This window comes from Bos indicus, chromosome 29 (genome assembly GCF_029378745.1).
Source record: "Bos indicus isolate NIAB-ARS_2022 breed Sahiwal x Tharparkar chromosome 29, NIAB-ARS_B.indTharparkar_mat_pri_1.0, whole genome shotgun sequence".
In the NCBI taxonomy this organism is placed as follows: Eukaryota; Metazoa; Chordata; class Mammalia; order Artiodactyla; family Bovidae; genus Bos; species Bos indicus.
The window spans coordinates 7,431,225-7,447,839 of NC_091788.1; the positions used below are offsets into that span (position 1 = coordinate 7,431,225).

The 16,615-nt window shown below is 43.2% G+C and overlaps 1 protein-coding gene across 5 annotated transcripts in view; it reads left to right on the plus strand.

The window, feature by feature from the left end:
- Positions 1–16,615, plus strand: part of GRM5 (glutamate metabotropic receptor 5) — a 790,030-nt gene that overhangs the window by 713,107 nt on the left and 60,308 nt on the right. For all 5 annotated transcript variants that reach the window (XM_070783148.1, XM_070783144.1, XM_070783146.1 and 2 more), the window contains one exon: positions 2,612–3,551. In XM_070783148.1, coding sequence (XP_070639249.1) covers positions 2,612–3,551 — 940 coding nt within the window. The remainder of the gene's footprint in view (positions 1–2,611; positions 3,552–16,615) is intronic.

A 16,615-nucleotide genomic window follows, 5' to 3' on the forward strand; every position in this document is an offset into this window, starting at 1 on the left:
TAAAAACAGCATACGTGAACACGGTTGCCTAAACTGTGGATACAGGTATAGTCATTAGCGGGCATCCCTGGTGGCTCAGGTGGTAAAGAATCTGCTTTCAATTCAGGATACCCAGGTTCGGTCTCTGGGTCAGAAGATCCCCTGGAGAAGGGAATGGCCCATTGCAATATTCTTGCCTGGAGAATTCCACGGACAGAGGTGCCTGACAGGCTACAGTCCACGGGGTCACAAAGAGTCAGACACGGCTGAGCAACTAACACACATATTCATTAGCAATGAGATATGCATTTATTTATAATTCTATACACTATATAAAATAACTCATATTTTCTCTGGGCTATCCACATATACACTTTTTAAAGTTAAAAGCACAGGTGTTTTAAATAAGCATATATTTTCCCACAGAAACTATTTTGTAAAGTGTGCTGGGGATCCTAAGCTAACTCACAAATCCTATTAAGCCCATAATGAATCTTATTAGAAACTAATAATACTATTTGAAACCTAAGATCTTGAAGAAAGAGACTGGCAAGTCAGAAATAAGAGAAAGGAAAAAGAATGTTTCCATTCCTTTTTACAAGAGAGCTGCCCTTAAACATATTTTGAAAGAACCACACTTCTTTGTCACTATCAGGGAGAAAGAATTTTTCCTCTGCCCTTCTAGGTTCTTCTGGCTGGTCTAAGAATTAAATTGACACGAGACAACAAGAAGAGAAATCGAAGAGCTTAATAACCTGTAGACAGGGGAGAGACTCAGGAAAAATGAGGAACTCACCAAAATGGCCAAAGCCCTTACCTTAAATACCATCCTCAGTTAAAGACAAAAGATGTTAAGGGTGGTGACAGTCAGCAAGGGGAGAAAAAGCACAGCAGTAAGGGGAACAAAGGTCATTATGCAGATTTAAGTCTTTGCCTTCTCCACCAATGAGAATTTCTAGCGATATTGTTCAGCCACCTCTTCTATACAGTGAGGGAGATCCCCTTAAAAAAGAAATTTCCCTTATAAATGCAAACGTTTCTGACAAAAAGGCATCTCCTATTTGGTTTTCAGAGTTTTTCCTCTGTCTGCAGTTTCTTCGAAAATAACCATCTTAAAATAATTAATATGTCAAAGAGACATATTTTGGGGTAGCAAATTCTGCGCCCCATACCATCATTACATACTGTTCTTGCTGCCTCCCTTAGCTTCAATTAACCATTGACATTCAGTCACTTAATTACAACACCCTTGACCATGGGATATAGGAAGTTATGCCTATATCAGTTAGGATCTGGTCTGGCTGCATTGTTGTTATTTAATCACTCAGTCATGTCTGACTCTTTTACAACCCCAAGGACTGTAGCCCAACAGGTTCCTCTGTCCATGGGATTCTCCAGGCAAGAATACTGGAGTGGGTTGCCATGCTCTCCTCCAGGGGATCTTCCCAAACCAGGGATCAAACCCCGGTCTCCTGAACTGCAGGCAGATTCTTTACCACTGAGCCATCAGGGAAAACCAACTCCTCTCCTGCTTACTCAATAAAGATATCTCAATTCTGTTTTAAAAATCTAATTGACAGGAATGATCCTTCTAAAGCAATGGTTCTCAACTCTGGCTGCACACTTAGAAGCCCTTGGAGTGCCTTTTAAAAATCCTGATGCCCAGGCCAGTGAAATCAGAAACTCTGGCAGTAAAACCTAAGCCACAGTATTCTTAAAAAAAATACCTAAGTGATTACAGTGTGTAGTCAAGCTTGAGAATCACTGTCCTAAAGACATTTTAAAAGAAGGCACATAACCCAAATGTTGCCACATTGCTGTGTTTTTTGTGGTAGAGTCAAAGATAGCATAGATGGATCCGACGCTGGTCATCTTGATGCCTTTACCTTTCACATACCATCCCATCTGCGTAAACAGTCTATCATTTCAAATAGTTCTCAAATCTTTCTACACCTTTATCTCATCCAAAATCCACACAGCAATCCAAAGAATGTTTAAAACACACACACGCAAATCTGACCACCTCCTTCCTCTACTCTGCATAGATCCCTCCAATGACTTCCCATCTATCTAAGACTCTTTGCTGGGCAAGATCCCCTCCTGCCTACATCCTGGGCTTATCTTGGGCCACTCATCACATTACTGTATATGACATCCTCCCATGCCCCCAAGCTCTTTCTGTACAATTGATTTGTTTGCCAAAAACAACCAAATCCACAAAGGAAGCTAACCCTCAGCGCTTGCATTTGCTCATTCCTGTTGAAGGAGACTTTACTATCTGCAGATGGAGTCAAGATCCTTGCTGTGTGTCAACATGGCCCTTATCCCACCTGTGAGTCTTTAAAAGTGGCTTCCCCACCACATTTGTTTGTTTAAGGGCAGGGAATACGTTCTTTATCATTTTGTTTTCAGAACCCAGAACAGCTCCTGTCACAGAGTATACATTTCATAATCTAAAGATAAATATTTAATGACTGAATATCTGAGGAAAGGAGCAGTATGGGATACTGAAGTTAAAAGGGTCGACTGGAGACCAACTGAGAGAGTCACAAGCATCTGCTTGTACCTTAGCGCAGGTGACCCACATCCACATTTCTTCCCTCTTCTTCACTGTGTGTCTGTGTCTCTGCAGGTTGTGACTTGATCCCAGTGCAGTATCTCCGCTGGGGTGACCCCGAGCCCATTGCAGCCGTGGTGTTTGCCTGCCTTGGCCTGCTGGCCACCCTGTTTGTCACCGCGATCTTCATCATCTACCGAGATACGCCAGTAGTCAAGTCCTCCAGCAGGGAACTCTGCTACATTATCCTTGCTGGCATCTGCCTGGGCTACCTGTGTACCTTCTGCCTCATTGCAAAGCCCAAACAGATTTATTGCTACCTGCAAAGAATAGGCATTGGTCTCTCCCCAGCCATGAGCTACTCGGCTCTGGTCACCAAGACCAATCGGATTGCCAGGATCCTGGCTGGCAGCAAGAAGAAGATCTGTACCAAAAAGCCCCGATTCATGAGTGCCTGCGCCCAGCTGGTGATCGCGTTCATCCTCATATGCATTCAGCTGGGCATCATCGTCGCCCTGTTTATCATGGAGCCTCCGGATATAATGCATGACTACCCGAGCATTCGAGAGGTCTACCTGATCTGTAACACCACCAACCTGGGGGTCGTCACCCCTCTGGGATACAACGGACTGCTGATCCTGAGCTGCACCTTCTACGCCTTCAAGACCAGAAACGTTCCGGCGAACTTCAATGAGGCCAAGTACATCGCCTTCACGATGTACACCACCTGCATCATTTGGCTGGCCTTTGTGCCCATCTACTTCGGCAGCAACTACAAGATCATCACCATGTGCTTCTCCGTCAGCCTCAGCGCCACGGTGGCGCTCGGCTGCATGTTCGTGCCCAAGGTGTACATCATCCTGGCCAAACCCGAGAGGAACGTGCGCAGCGCCTTCACCACATCCACAGTGGTGCGCATGCACGTGGGCGACGGCAAGTCCTCCTCCGCCGCCAGCAGGTCCAGCAGCCTGGTCAACCTGTGGAAGAGGAGGGGCTCCTCTGGGGAAACCCTAAGGTAAAGCCTCTGTGTGTGTGTGGGGGGGGGGGGGGGGGGGGGGGGGGGCGGTGGCTGGCCCCTGTGGCCGAAGCAGTGGCCTTTGTTTCCCGGGGCTTTTACATGGAAAATAGCTGAGGAACTAAAACTAGGGGAGGCGGGGTGCTGGCTAAGGGTTTTGGACATCAGCCTTGAATGGTTTTCGTGGAAAGACTTGGATACGTACCTATAAGTGGATATGGGACCTAGTGACTTAGCCTAATCCTAGAAACTTAAAAGTTGAGATAAAGGGAAAAAAAGCAAAGACTTAGGGCAAAGGGAAGTGAGGTCAGAAGGACTGGGAGGGCACAGCTAAGTCACTAAGGCAAGGCAGGGTGTCTGGGTCGTGAGGGGCACAGAGATCCACTGTGGACTAAATTCTGACTCACTAGAATACAGCAGAAAAGAGTGTGTAGAGAGCAGGGCACCAAGAGCCTTACCCGTCTGCTCTCACACGAGTCTGACTCTTTCCTGAGCCCAGACGAACCCTTGACTACCTGTGCCACAGAGATGCAAGAATATAGGATTGGTCTTTTCATTCTTAAGGGGCAACTTGAACCCCTGGAACATGTCTAAGGAGCTGAAAGGAGCAGAACAACAGAGTGGTTTTGCCTATAATCAGCCTTAACAAGCAGCCAGTTCCCCATGCTGCCTGTTGTCCCGCCCCACCCACCAAGGTCAGTGTCCCAGGTAACAGTTTTTGGCCAACCGCTATCAGAAAAGAATCTGAAGCCAACACGCAAGGACGCCCCCTCGCCACCATATGAGGGACTAAAGCGCTTCAAAAGGCAATGAGATCATTTTAGTGGCTTGAGAACCATTTTAGAGGTGTCAAAAAGGCTACATAGACTGTTACTGGGAATAACATTTAAGAATACATCTCAAAAGAACCAGTCAGAATATCATCCGCTAACTCTTATAGAGATTTGAGAATTTTCCGAAAATCTGAATAGACAAGTGGGAGAGAAATACTTTTCAAACGGAAGATAAAAAGCTAAACACGAATCCTTGAACAATTCTCTTACCCCATCATTTAGCCAGCATGAAAAGTCCTACTTTCCAGTCAGCCCTAATTCATCAAAGCCTGGATGATGGGTGATGGTAAAGGTACTGTGTCTGCTGAGGACTAAAACAGATTTCACAAAATGCTTGGAGTTTATCCACACGGCCTAACTCATTTGCATTGTTACCTTGCCTCCTTGCCTCTTTCAATTCTCTTCTGATTCCTGTATGCCTCTCATCTCTTTCCACGTATACTGTGAAAGGTCTTCAACTAACTTGTAAGCCTTAGTAAAAATAACCTCTTCTACTTCTTCAATAAATCCTGGAAATGCCATGGTCTATACACAGAAGACCTTCCACATATCTAACTTCAGGCATATTTTCCATCTACCTTCCTGACTCCACTCTCAAACATTCTTTTTCTGTAGCTCTGCATGATCAGCCTTTTATTTTGTCTAAGAAATTTTATTTTTCCAAGCTTTCATTTTATCAGCTTTTCTTTAAACTCTCTCTTCAAATATAATCTTCCAGGGCATCCTGATAGATAAAAGAAACAGGTTGCTGGAGGGAAAGTTGTGAGTCTGTACCTAAGTACCCCAAAACTCACCAGGGTAGGCTCCTTAGAGAGAGGATGCAGCAATGGTGAAGAGCACTGACCTTGAAGCCAGCTTGTCCTGAGTTTGAACAGTAGCACTGCCATTTCTTCTCTCTGAGCCTTAGTTTCTTCCTCTGCCATACTGAGATCCTATCACCTACCTCACAGGATTGTCAGGAGTGAAAAAAATAGTGTGTGCAAAGGCCAGGCAGACAGTAGACATGTTAGTGGAGGTAGCAGAGTGCAGAGCTGGGCAGCATGGAATTGAACAGCAGCAGCATCACTCACCAGCTGTATGACCAACCATAGGCAAGTTACGTGACCTCTCTATACCTCGATTTCCTCCTCTGATGAATGAAACACATATTACATATAGTCGTTATAAGACTAAATGAGTAAATATACGTAAGTGCTTGCCACACAGTAAGTACCAGGGACAGAGGAGCCTGGTGGGCTACAGTCCATGGGGTCACGAAGAGTCGGACATGACATAGTAACTAAACGACAACAGCAAGTACTACTGAAGTGTTTGCTATTATTATTCAATTCGGTCGCTCAGTCTTGTCTGACTCTTTGCAATCCCATGGACTGCAGCATGCCAGGCTTCCCTGTCCCTCACCAACTCCCAGAGCTTACTCAAACTCATGTCCATCAAGTTGGTGATGTCATCCAACCATCTCATCCTCTGTTGTCCCCTTCTCCTCCCACCTTCAATCTTTTCCAGTATCAGGGTCTTTTCCAATGAGTCAGTTCTTCCCATCAGGTGGCCAAAGTATTGGAGTTTCAGCTTCAGCATCAGGCCTTCCAATGAATATTCAGGACTGATTTCTTTTAGGATGGACTAGTTGGATCTCCTTGCAGTCCAAGGGCCTGTCAAGAGTCTTCTCCAACACCACAGTTCAAAAGCATTGATTCTTCGGTGCTCAGCTTTCTTTATGGCCCAACTCTCACATCCATACATGACTACTGGAAAAACCATAGCTTTGACTAGGCGGACCTTTGTTGGCAAAGTAATGTCTCTGCTTTTTAATATGCTGTCTAGGTTGGTTATAGCTTTTCTTCCAAGGAGCAAGCATTTTTTAATTTCATGGATGCAGTCACCATCTGCAGTGATTTTGGAGCCCCAAAATATAAAGTCCCTCACTGATTCCATTATTTCACCATCTATTTGCCATGAAGTGATGGGACCGGATGCCATGATCTTAGTTTTTTGAATGTTGAGTTTTAAGCCAGCTTTTCACTCTCCTCTTTCACTTTCATCCAGAGGCTCTTGAGTTCTTCTTCGCTTTCTGCCATAAGGGTGGTGCCATCTGCGTATCTAAGGTTATTGATATTTCTCCCAGCAATCTTTATTCCAGCTTTATTCCAATCTTTATTTCCAGAGAAATCCCAGCATTTCACATGATGTATTTTGCATATAAGTTAAATAAGCAGGGTGACAATATACAGCCTTTACGTACTGCTTTCCTGATTTGGAAGCAGTCTGTTGTTCCATGTCCAGTTCTAACTGTTGCTTCTTGACATGCACACAGATTTCTCAGGAGGCAGGTAAGGTGGTCTGGTTTTTCCATCTCTTGAAGAATTTTCCACAGTTTGTTGTGATCTACACAGTCAAAGGCTTTAGCATAATCAATAAAGCAGATGTTTTTCTGGAATTCTCTTGCTTTTTCTATGATCCAGCAGATGTTGGCAATTTGATCTCTGGTTCCTCTGCATTTTCTAAATCCAGCTTGAACATCTGGAAGTTCTTGGTTCATGTACTGTTGAAGCCTGGCTGGGAGAATTTTCAGCATTACTTTGCTGGTGTGTACTAACTTAACAACTGTCCATCTTTTTCCACACCTGGAAGTGTCTATGTCGGGTATGCAATAAGGACGATCTTAACAAAGAGAGCATCATAAAAGGCAGGACAAACCTATAGATATATTGATTATATAGCATGGGCCTGATGGAGTATCTGTTTTCACCTTGTCCAGCTGTATGCCCGACTAAAGAGCAAAGCCTTTGCAGGGTAAGCTTAGGAGTGGAGGCCTTGTCTACCTTGTTCATCACTGTGCCTCCAGTGCCTAGAAGTACTGAGAAGGGTGCTTGACACATAGATGACACTCAGCAATCATCGTTGGTATGTCTGTTGAATGAATGGACTGGAGAAGGTAGTAATGTGGTAGCTACTTTTTGCTTGTCTTCAAGTGTTCACACTACTGCCCCCTAGTGGTTCTTTCATAAGACCAAGTCTGCAGTGATCTGTATTACAGATACCCTCTGTGCTCACTCCTGGGGTCATCAGTTTCTGCTCAAGACTGGGATCATTAATCCCATCCACAGATCTCATGTTTTGCTATAATTCTAACGGAGAAGGCAATGGCATCCCACTCCAGTACTCTTGCCTGGAAAATCCCATGGATGGAAGAGCCTAGTGGGCTACAGTCCATGGGGTTACTAAGAGTCGGACATGACTGAAGCGACTTAGCAGAAGTAGCAGCAGCAGCATTCCTCTAGTAATATTAAATTACTGTTTTCAACTACCTCATTTCTAATAGCAACATAAGCAACAAAATTCACTGATAATGCTAAGGCATGTGCGCATGCTAAATTGCTTCAGTCATACCTGACTCTTGCAACCCCATGGATTGTAGCCCGCCAGGCTCCTCTGTCCATGGGATTTTGCACGCAAGAATATGGGAGTGGGTTGCCATGCCCTCCTCTAGGGGATCAAACCCACATCTCTTTCTTGCCTACACTGGTTCTTTACCATAGCGCCACCTGATAGTCCATACAAAATAGGAGTTCTCAAGATTTGGGGCAGTATTTTAACTTGTTTCCCCTATGGGGTCATGTAGTTATTCATGATTAGATTTTGCAGTCAGTACCTCTGGGTATTAGAATATCAAAGAAATTACAGAGGGAACTTTGGCTAGTGTTGGCTTTTCTGTATGCAGTGTTGGCAACTGCTGGTCTGGTCTATGTGATTATAGCTGAGATAGGCTACACTCTGATTATATAGAAACTTCTTTCTGCCATTAACCAAGATATTCAGGCTGGAACCTGCTTTTGACATAAAGAAGACGAAAGATCAGAGAAAGCTAGCATACCCTTGCGTCACATATATTCCACAGCAACTCCCCGTTTTGAAGCTATAATTCTAAGAAATAAATTAGATCCAAATTAAAATTCTTCTTATAGCGCTTCCCTGGTGGCTCAGTGGTAAAGCATCCACCTGCTAATGCAGGGACATGGGTTCCATCCCTGGGTAGGGAAGATCCCCTGGAGAAGGGAATGGCTACCCACTCTAGTATTTTGCCTGGGAAATTCCATGGACAGAGGAGACTGGTGGGCTATGTCCATGGGTCCACAAAGAGTTGGACACGACTTAGCAACTAAACAACAACAAAAATTCCTCTATACCTAACATGAGCCCTCGAACTAAGTATTCCTTCTCTGTGGTCCAAAATCAAGACATTCAGAACACTGTAGACATAACTGCTCATGTATGGATTTCTGTCTCCTTTTATAGCTTTCTAGAGGCCAGTGTATATCACCTTACCTGTCACTCTGGGGCTTATTTAAAGGCAAGCAAGTGGACTTGGGTGCTCCAAATATTTTCACATTTTAGTCTGAATTACCTTCATTAGCGGAGAAGGCAATGGCACCCCACTCCAGTACTCTTGCCTGGAAAATCCCATGGATGGAGGAGCCTGGTAGGCTGCAGTTCATGGGGTCGCTAAGAGTTGGACACGACTGAGTGACTTCACTTTCACTTTCATGCATTGGAGAAGGAAATGGCAACCCACTCCAGTGTTCTTGCCTGGAGAATCCCAGGGACGGGGAGCCTGGTGGGCTGCCATCTATGGGGTCGCACAGAGTCGGACACGACTGAAGCGACTTAGCAGCAGCAGCAGCAGCAGCACCTTCATTAGTTGCGCTTCTCCGGTTTGCATCCTGTAATATGCCAATGGGCCTACTACTGGGATCTAGGATGAACTTAACGGTGTAACCTAAGTCTGTGGATATCAGTCTCTGGGGTGAAGCTGCCATGCCTGCCTGGCCCTGCTCCCCTCTATATGGTGTATGGAGAGGCAGGCCGCTGTAAACCCACACTGTGTGCCATAAACCCATCCTGGGTGCCGTAAACCCACACTGGCTGCCGTAAACCTGAATTGACTGCCGTAAACCCGGACTGGTTGCTGTAAATCTGCACTGGGTGTGGGCCCTCTCTCTGAAAAGGCTTATACATGTCTCTTCCACATTTCATGGCAGACGGTGAGGGCTCCGTTTTAAAAGAGGACACTAACTGCCTAATTTAAAATGAGAAATATTAATAACTTATGAGGTTATAGTGACTACATTTCCAAAGGTTAGTCCATCCTTTGTGTGAATTTGAACAAGGTCTGCTTCCTCACCTGTGAAATGGTATTACAGTGTTGTGAGGAGTGGCCGAATTCATATGTATTAAATGCTTCCTAGGAACACAAGGAAACCACTCAATAGATGGTAGATAAATCTTTTAGAAGAGTGTTCAGCTGCAAGTAAACTTGCTTTTCAGAGACTTATATGACTTGTTTGCTTTTCACTTCCACGTGTTACAAAAAGTATGCTGATAGACTGTTCCTGGCATTCCTCCAGTGCTCACCTATGCCAGAGGCAACTTCCTCAGGTGTCTTATGTGCGAGAGCTCCATGCATGGCATCCCCGTATGAGGGAAAGCAGTATTCTTCTAAGAGTCCCCTAAGAATCGCCTTTCAGTCTTATTGGCCCAGACTGTCTCATATAATAGATACCCCTAGCTGCAAGAGAGTGTAAGAAAGCATGCATTTCATTTAGTTTTCACATCTTCTATTATGGAAACTGAAAGGGAGGGAGGAGGTGTCAGGTGCTTGTTGGATACTCAAAGAGCAGTGTCTGCCATGGACAGTGGCAGCACTTAGCAGTTTAGCAGTAGTAGTAATACTCGTGGGCTTCCCAGGTGGCTCAGTAATAAAGAATCCGCCTGCCAATGCAGGAGATGCGGGTTCAATCCCTGGGTCAGGAAGATGCCCTTGCAGGAGAAAATGGCAACCCACTCCAGTATTTTTGCCTGGGAAATCCCATTGACAGAGGAGCCTGGTGGGCTACATCCATGGGGTCACAAAAGTCAGACGTGACTGAGCATGCATACACACACAAACACACACACACACACAGAGTAATACTAATAGAATTGTCTAGCAGCCACAGAATACTTTGGCCACCTGATTGATGCAAAGAGCTGACTCACTGGAAAAGACCTTGATGCTGGGAAAGATTTGAAGGCTTGAGGAGAAGGGGGCAAAAGAGGATGAGATGTTTGGATGGCATCATTGACTCAATGGACATGAGTCTGAGCAAACTCCAGGAGACAGTGAAGGATGGGGAAGCCTGGTGTGCTGCAATCTGTGGGGTCACAAAGAGTTGGAGACAACTGAGTGATTGAGCAACAACAACACAAAATGTTTAAAGTAGAAGCAATAATTATTCCCATTTTTCAAATGAAGGGTTTGAGGTCCAGAGTGGGTAGAACACTTGCCCTAGTCTCATGACTAGTAAGTTATGGAGCAGCTTTTTTGCTGCTTTTTGGCTTTGGAGCAGAGCATTTCCCAGAATATATTCTTTGGTAAGCTAGTGTCACAAACCGTTCCTTGAAAAAAAAATTATTTGGTCAAACAAGCTTGAAAAAACTCTATTACTGGAGATAAACACCGAGAAGCCTTGCAGTGTGTACACCAATCTTTTCCAACTCTTCCCAAGCTCGCTGAGCATAACACTACTTTTTCAAGTAACTCTCCTAATGTTGTGGAGAGTTGATATTACAAGCAGGATTCTCTTTGGAAACCATCACCATAGCCAAAAAAGTAGACACAGTTCAGGGGGCCTGAAGAATAGTTCCTATCTTCAATGAGAAGGAGGCTAGAAAGAGCCAATTCCACCTCCAATCATGGAGAGAATCACTTTTGTTCTCTGAACACCAAAGGGAAGCACAGAGCCTAATTCTAACAGATCGAAAAGTTTCCTGAGAAGTTAAATAGGCTCATCCTAGAGCACAAAAAACAAAAGTGCCTGGAGTCAGTCATTCAGTTCACTGAAATAGCAAGGGGAGATTTTTACTTAAAAGAGAGTGAGTCACTACAGATTTTTTTTTATATATATAGAAATGTATTATTTGTGCCATCAATGTATAGAGGTCCCTGTGATTAACATTTTGGTTCTAGACCCTAATTTTCTAGCACAACATGGTGAGCGTCAAATCACTGTCAGGAAGATAATGCCATGCTTCTGTTTAGGGCCTTCACTTCAGCTGCAAATTGACAAATGAACACAAAGCCAGTTCTGACCTAAATAAAGCATTGAATTGGATGAGTCTAAAGTTCTAGCCCTTCAACAGTCAGAAATGCCAGGGTCACAGGGCTAAGGTTGTGAGCAGCAGTGGGCCTTTTGTGGCTAAATGAATGGCAGAGGCCTAGAGCCCTAAATGATAAATTTTCTCAGAAGGTAAAACCCTCCCCGGAGATTCTGGTCAGGTGGCAGAGACATTAGCATTGTCTCCACCTTAATTTTAGAAACTATCATTTGCCACTTTTGTTTTAATTAACTAATTAACTTTGGTCTAATTAACATTGTCGTGAAGGCACACTTTAGGCTATTTTCTAAAGCAACTGGCTAAGCCCTTTCACGTTCATCGCCCGAATTACAATCTGCCCGGAAAATTGGCTCTCTTGTGTGAATTCCAATATATCCAACTATTAGAGCTTTGAAGATTTCCAATTGCTTAGATTTCATTAAGTGGTGATTCGTCTTGATGAAGTGATTTGCATGCTAATTGTCCCTCTCTAGAATTGTCTGCCTCTTCCTTCTCTCTCTCCAGATCTTTTTTATCTTCCAAGGCCCAGGTTCCTCAGTGAAACTCTATGAGACTAAACTACCTCTTAGACTTTCCCTCATCTGGACTCAGAACATTTAGCATGCATTCCTCACGCCTTCTTCATTTATTATTTATTCACAAGCAATTACTGAGAACTGAGGATTGCCAGGCACTGTGCTAGGTCCTGGGGATCTGAGGGTTATTTTGTGTATGTACACAATAGTTTCACAACCTAGCTAATGAGATATTAAAAGTATCTGGATTAACATATACACACTATATAAAACAGATAACCAACAAGTAGCTACTGTATAGCACAGGAAACTCTACTCAATGTTTTGTAATAACTGACAACAGAAAAGAATCTGAAAAGGTACATACATGTATATATTTTTAAGAGGTACATGTGTGTGTGCTAAGTTGCTGAGGTGGACTCTTTGTGACCCCATGGACTGTAGACCACCAGGCTTCTCTGTTCATGGTATTTCCCAGGCAAAGATACTAGAGTGAGTTGCTTTTTCCTCCTCCCGGGGATCTTCCCAACTCAGGGGTCAAACCCACATCTCTTATGTCTCCTGCATTGGCAGGGAGATTCTTTACCACTAGCGTCACCTGAGAGCCCTGGGCGAATGTAATTCAGGTGACTATTATATCTACTACTGTGGGCAAGAATCCCTTAGAAGAAATGGTGTAGCTCTCATTGTCAACAGAAGAGCCTGAAATGCAGTAATTGGGAGTGATCTCAAAAATGACAGATGAAATTGGTGCATTTCCAAGGCAAATTATTCAATATCACAGTAATCCAAGTCTATGCCCCAACCACTAATGCTAAAGAAGCTGAAATTGAACAGTTCTATGAAGACCTAAAAGACCTTCTAGAACTAACACAAAAAGAGATGTCTTTTCCATCTTAGGGGACTGGAATGGGAAAGTAGGAAGTCAAGACATACATGGAGTAGTAGGCAAGTTTTGCCTTGGAGTACAAAATGAAGCAGGCAAAGACTAACAGAATTTTGCCAAGAGAACGCACTGGTCCTAGCAAACACCCTCTTCCAACAGCACAAGACTCTACACATGGACATCATGAGACAGACAACATCGAAATCAGACTGATTATATTCTCTGCAGCCGAAGATTGAGAAGCTCTATAGAGTCAGCAAAAATAAGACCTGGAGTTGACTGTTGCTCAGATCATGAACTCTTTACTGCAAAATTTAGACTTAAATTGAATAAAATAGGGAAAGGCATTATTGAATAAAATAGGGAAAGGCATTCATCTATGATATAAATCAAATCTGCTATGATTATACAATGGAAGTAACAAATAGTTTCAAGGGATTATATCTGATAGACAAAGTGCCTGAAGAACTAAGGATGGAGATCTATAACATTGTACAGAAGGCAGTGGCCAGAATCATTTAAAAGAAAAAGAAATGCAAGAAGGCAAAATGGTTGTCAGAGGAGACCTTACAAATAGCTGAGAAAAAAAGAGACGCAAAAGGCAAGGAAGAAAGGGAAAGATATATTCAACTGAATGCAGAGTTCCAAAGAATAGCAAGGAGAGTTAAGAAAGCCTTCTTAAGGGAACAATGCAAATAAATAAGAGGAAAACAATAAAATGGGAAAGACTAGAGATTTCTTCGAGAAAATTGGAGATGCCAAGGAAATATTTCATGCAAAGATGGGGACAATAAAGGACAGAAAGAGCAAGAACCTAACAGAAGCAGAAGAGATTAAGAAGAGGTGGAAAGAATAAACAGAAAAACTGTTTGTTTGTTTGTTTTTTAAAAAAGGTGTTAATGACATGGATAACCACAATGGTGTGGTCACTCACCTAGAATCAACATCCTGAAGTGTGAAGCCAAGTGAGCCTTAGGAAGCATTACTAAAAACAAAGCTAGTGGAAGTGATGGAATTCCAGCTGAACTATTTTAAATCCTTAAAACGATGCTGTTAAAGTGTTGCACTCAATATGCCAGCAAATATGAAAAACTCAGCAGTGGCCACAGGACTGGAAAAGGTCAGTTTTCATTCCAATTCCAAAGAAGGGCAATGCCAAAGAATGTTAAGACTACTGCACAATTGCACTCATTTCACACGCTAGCAAGGTAATGCTCAAAATCCTTCAAGCTAGGCTCCAATTATATGTGAACCAAGAACTTTCAGATGTATGAACTGGATTCTAGAAAAGGCAGAGAAACAAGAGATCAAATTGCCAACATCTGCTGGATCATATAAAAAGCAAGGGAATTCCAGAATAATATCTACTTCTGCTTCACTGACTATATTAAAGCCTTTGACTGTGTGGATCACAACAAACTGTGGAAAATTCTTCAAGAGATGGGAATACCAGGCCACCTTATCTACCTCCTGAGAAACGTGTATGCAGGTCAAGAAACAACAGTTAGAACCAGACATGGAACAATGGACAGGTTTAAAATTGGGAAAGGAGGACTTCAAGGCTGTATATTGTCACCCTGCCTATTTAACTTCTATGCAGGTACATCATGTGAAATGCCAGGCTAGATGAATCCCAAGCTGGAATCAAGATTGCCGGGAGAAATATCAATAACCTCAGAAATGCAGATGATACTACCCTAATGGCAGAAAGCAAAGAGGAACAAAAGAGATTCTTGTTGAGGGTGAGGAGAGTGAAAAAGCTGGCTTAAAATTCAACATTCAAAAAACTAAGACCATGACATCCTGTCCCATCACTTCATGAAAACAGAAGGGGAAAAAAGGGTAACAATGGCAGATTTTATTTTCTTTGGCTTCAAAATCACTGTGGATGATGAATGCAGTCATGAAATTAAAAGAAAAGCTATGACAAACCTAGACAGCATATTAAAAAGCATATATCACTTTGCCGACAAAGATCTGTCTAGTCAAAACTATGGTTTTTCCAGTATTCAAGTATGGATGTGAGAGTTGCACTATAAAGAAAGCTGAGCACTGAAGAATTGATGCTTTTGAACTGCAGTGCTGGACAAGACTTCTGGAAATCCCTTTGACTTCAAGGAGATCAAACCAGTCAAATCCTAAAGGAAATCAATATTTCCTGAATATTCATTAGAAGAAGTGATGCTGAAGCTGAAACTGTAAAATTTTGGCCACTTCATGCGAAGAGCCGACTCATTGGAAAAGACCCTGATGCAGGGGAATATTGAAGGCTCAGAGAAGGGGACAACAGAGGATGAGATGGTTAGATGGAATCACCAACTCAATGGACATGAGTTTGAGCAAACTCTGGTAGTTGGTGATGGACAGGGAGGCCTGGCGTGCTGCAGTCCGTGGAGTTGCAAAGAGTCAGACATGACTGAGCGACTGAACTGAGTAGACTGAAGTTTAGTAAAGGGATACAGGATACTTATTAAGAATCTACAGGGGACTAGAGGGGCCCAAATGTAGAAGCAGTAAATTGTACATATTAAGGATTAGCAAAACTTTTCAAAGGAACCAATTCAAATGATAAAAATTATTTATCACTTGATAAATTTCAATGTCTACTTAGATGTCCTCAGGACTTCTTTATTGGCTAAGATAGGACAGAGAAGAGCTCTCTCTTCCTGGAAGGGAAGGCCCCTGATAATACGACAACCCCTTCCCTGGCCATCCTTGCATCTCGTCCCTCCCTGCTTGATTTTCCATACCAACCTGCTCACAAGTTTCCAGCTTTCAGGCCTCTATCAAGGTGGCTCCATTGGTATTGAATATACCTGGCCCACTCACCTTCAACTCTCACTTGGCCAACTCAGACCCATTTTTAACATCATTTCTACTGGAAATTCTGTCCTGACCATCTGGGACATTACAGGGGCATTAGGTCTCTCTCTTCACAGTCCACTGAGCTTCTCCCTACACAGAATTTATCATCTTTGTTGTTATGACCTGCTTAACTGTGACCCTCTTACCCACAAGCATGTGTGCACATGTACACACACACACACAATGCCATGGATTTACTCAGCACAGGATCCATGTCTTACTCTTTTTCTGTGTAGTTGACACCCAGCACAGTACCAGACACATAGTCAGTGTGCAAACATACTTGCTAAATGAATGGATGAATGGCTGGATGGATGGACAGATAACAAAAAATGATGTCTGAGCTACACTGGCATTTGACAATGAAAAAAGAAGGACTAAAGATAGTGGATAATTGCATTTATTGAGCATTTGCTATGGGCCAGGTACTGCTCTGAACCCCTTACAAGTATTAACTCTTCTAACCTTTATTGTACAGATGAGGAAACTGAGGCAAGCAGAGGTGAATTTATCTGCTCACATCCATACAGACTAAGTAGGAGAGAGGGAGGCTAGTTTCAGAGCCCATGCGTGTTAACTACTAAATGGATATTCCCCATTCCAGCTCTTATACACTGTGGCCTGAACTTAGGAAAAACAAGACCACATGGGTGTGGAAAAGGACTCTCCTCCAAGGAGTCTCCCTGAGCACTGCTCCCTCGTTCTTTTCTGTACTGTATTTTCTAGGTGTGGTCATACCTTCAGCTGAGCCTGACATGATTTACTTTTATGCTACATATGAATAATGTACACAGAGGCCTGTGAGATAAA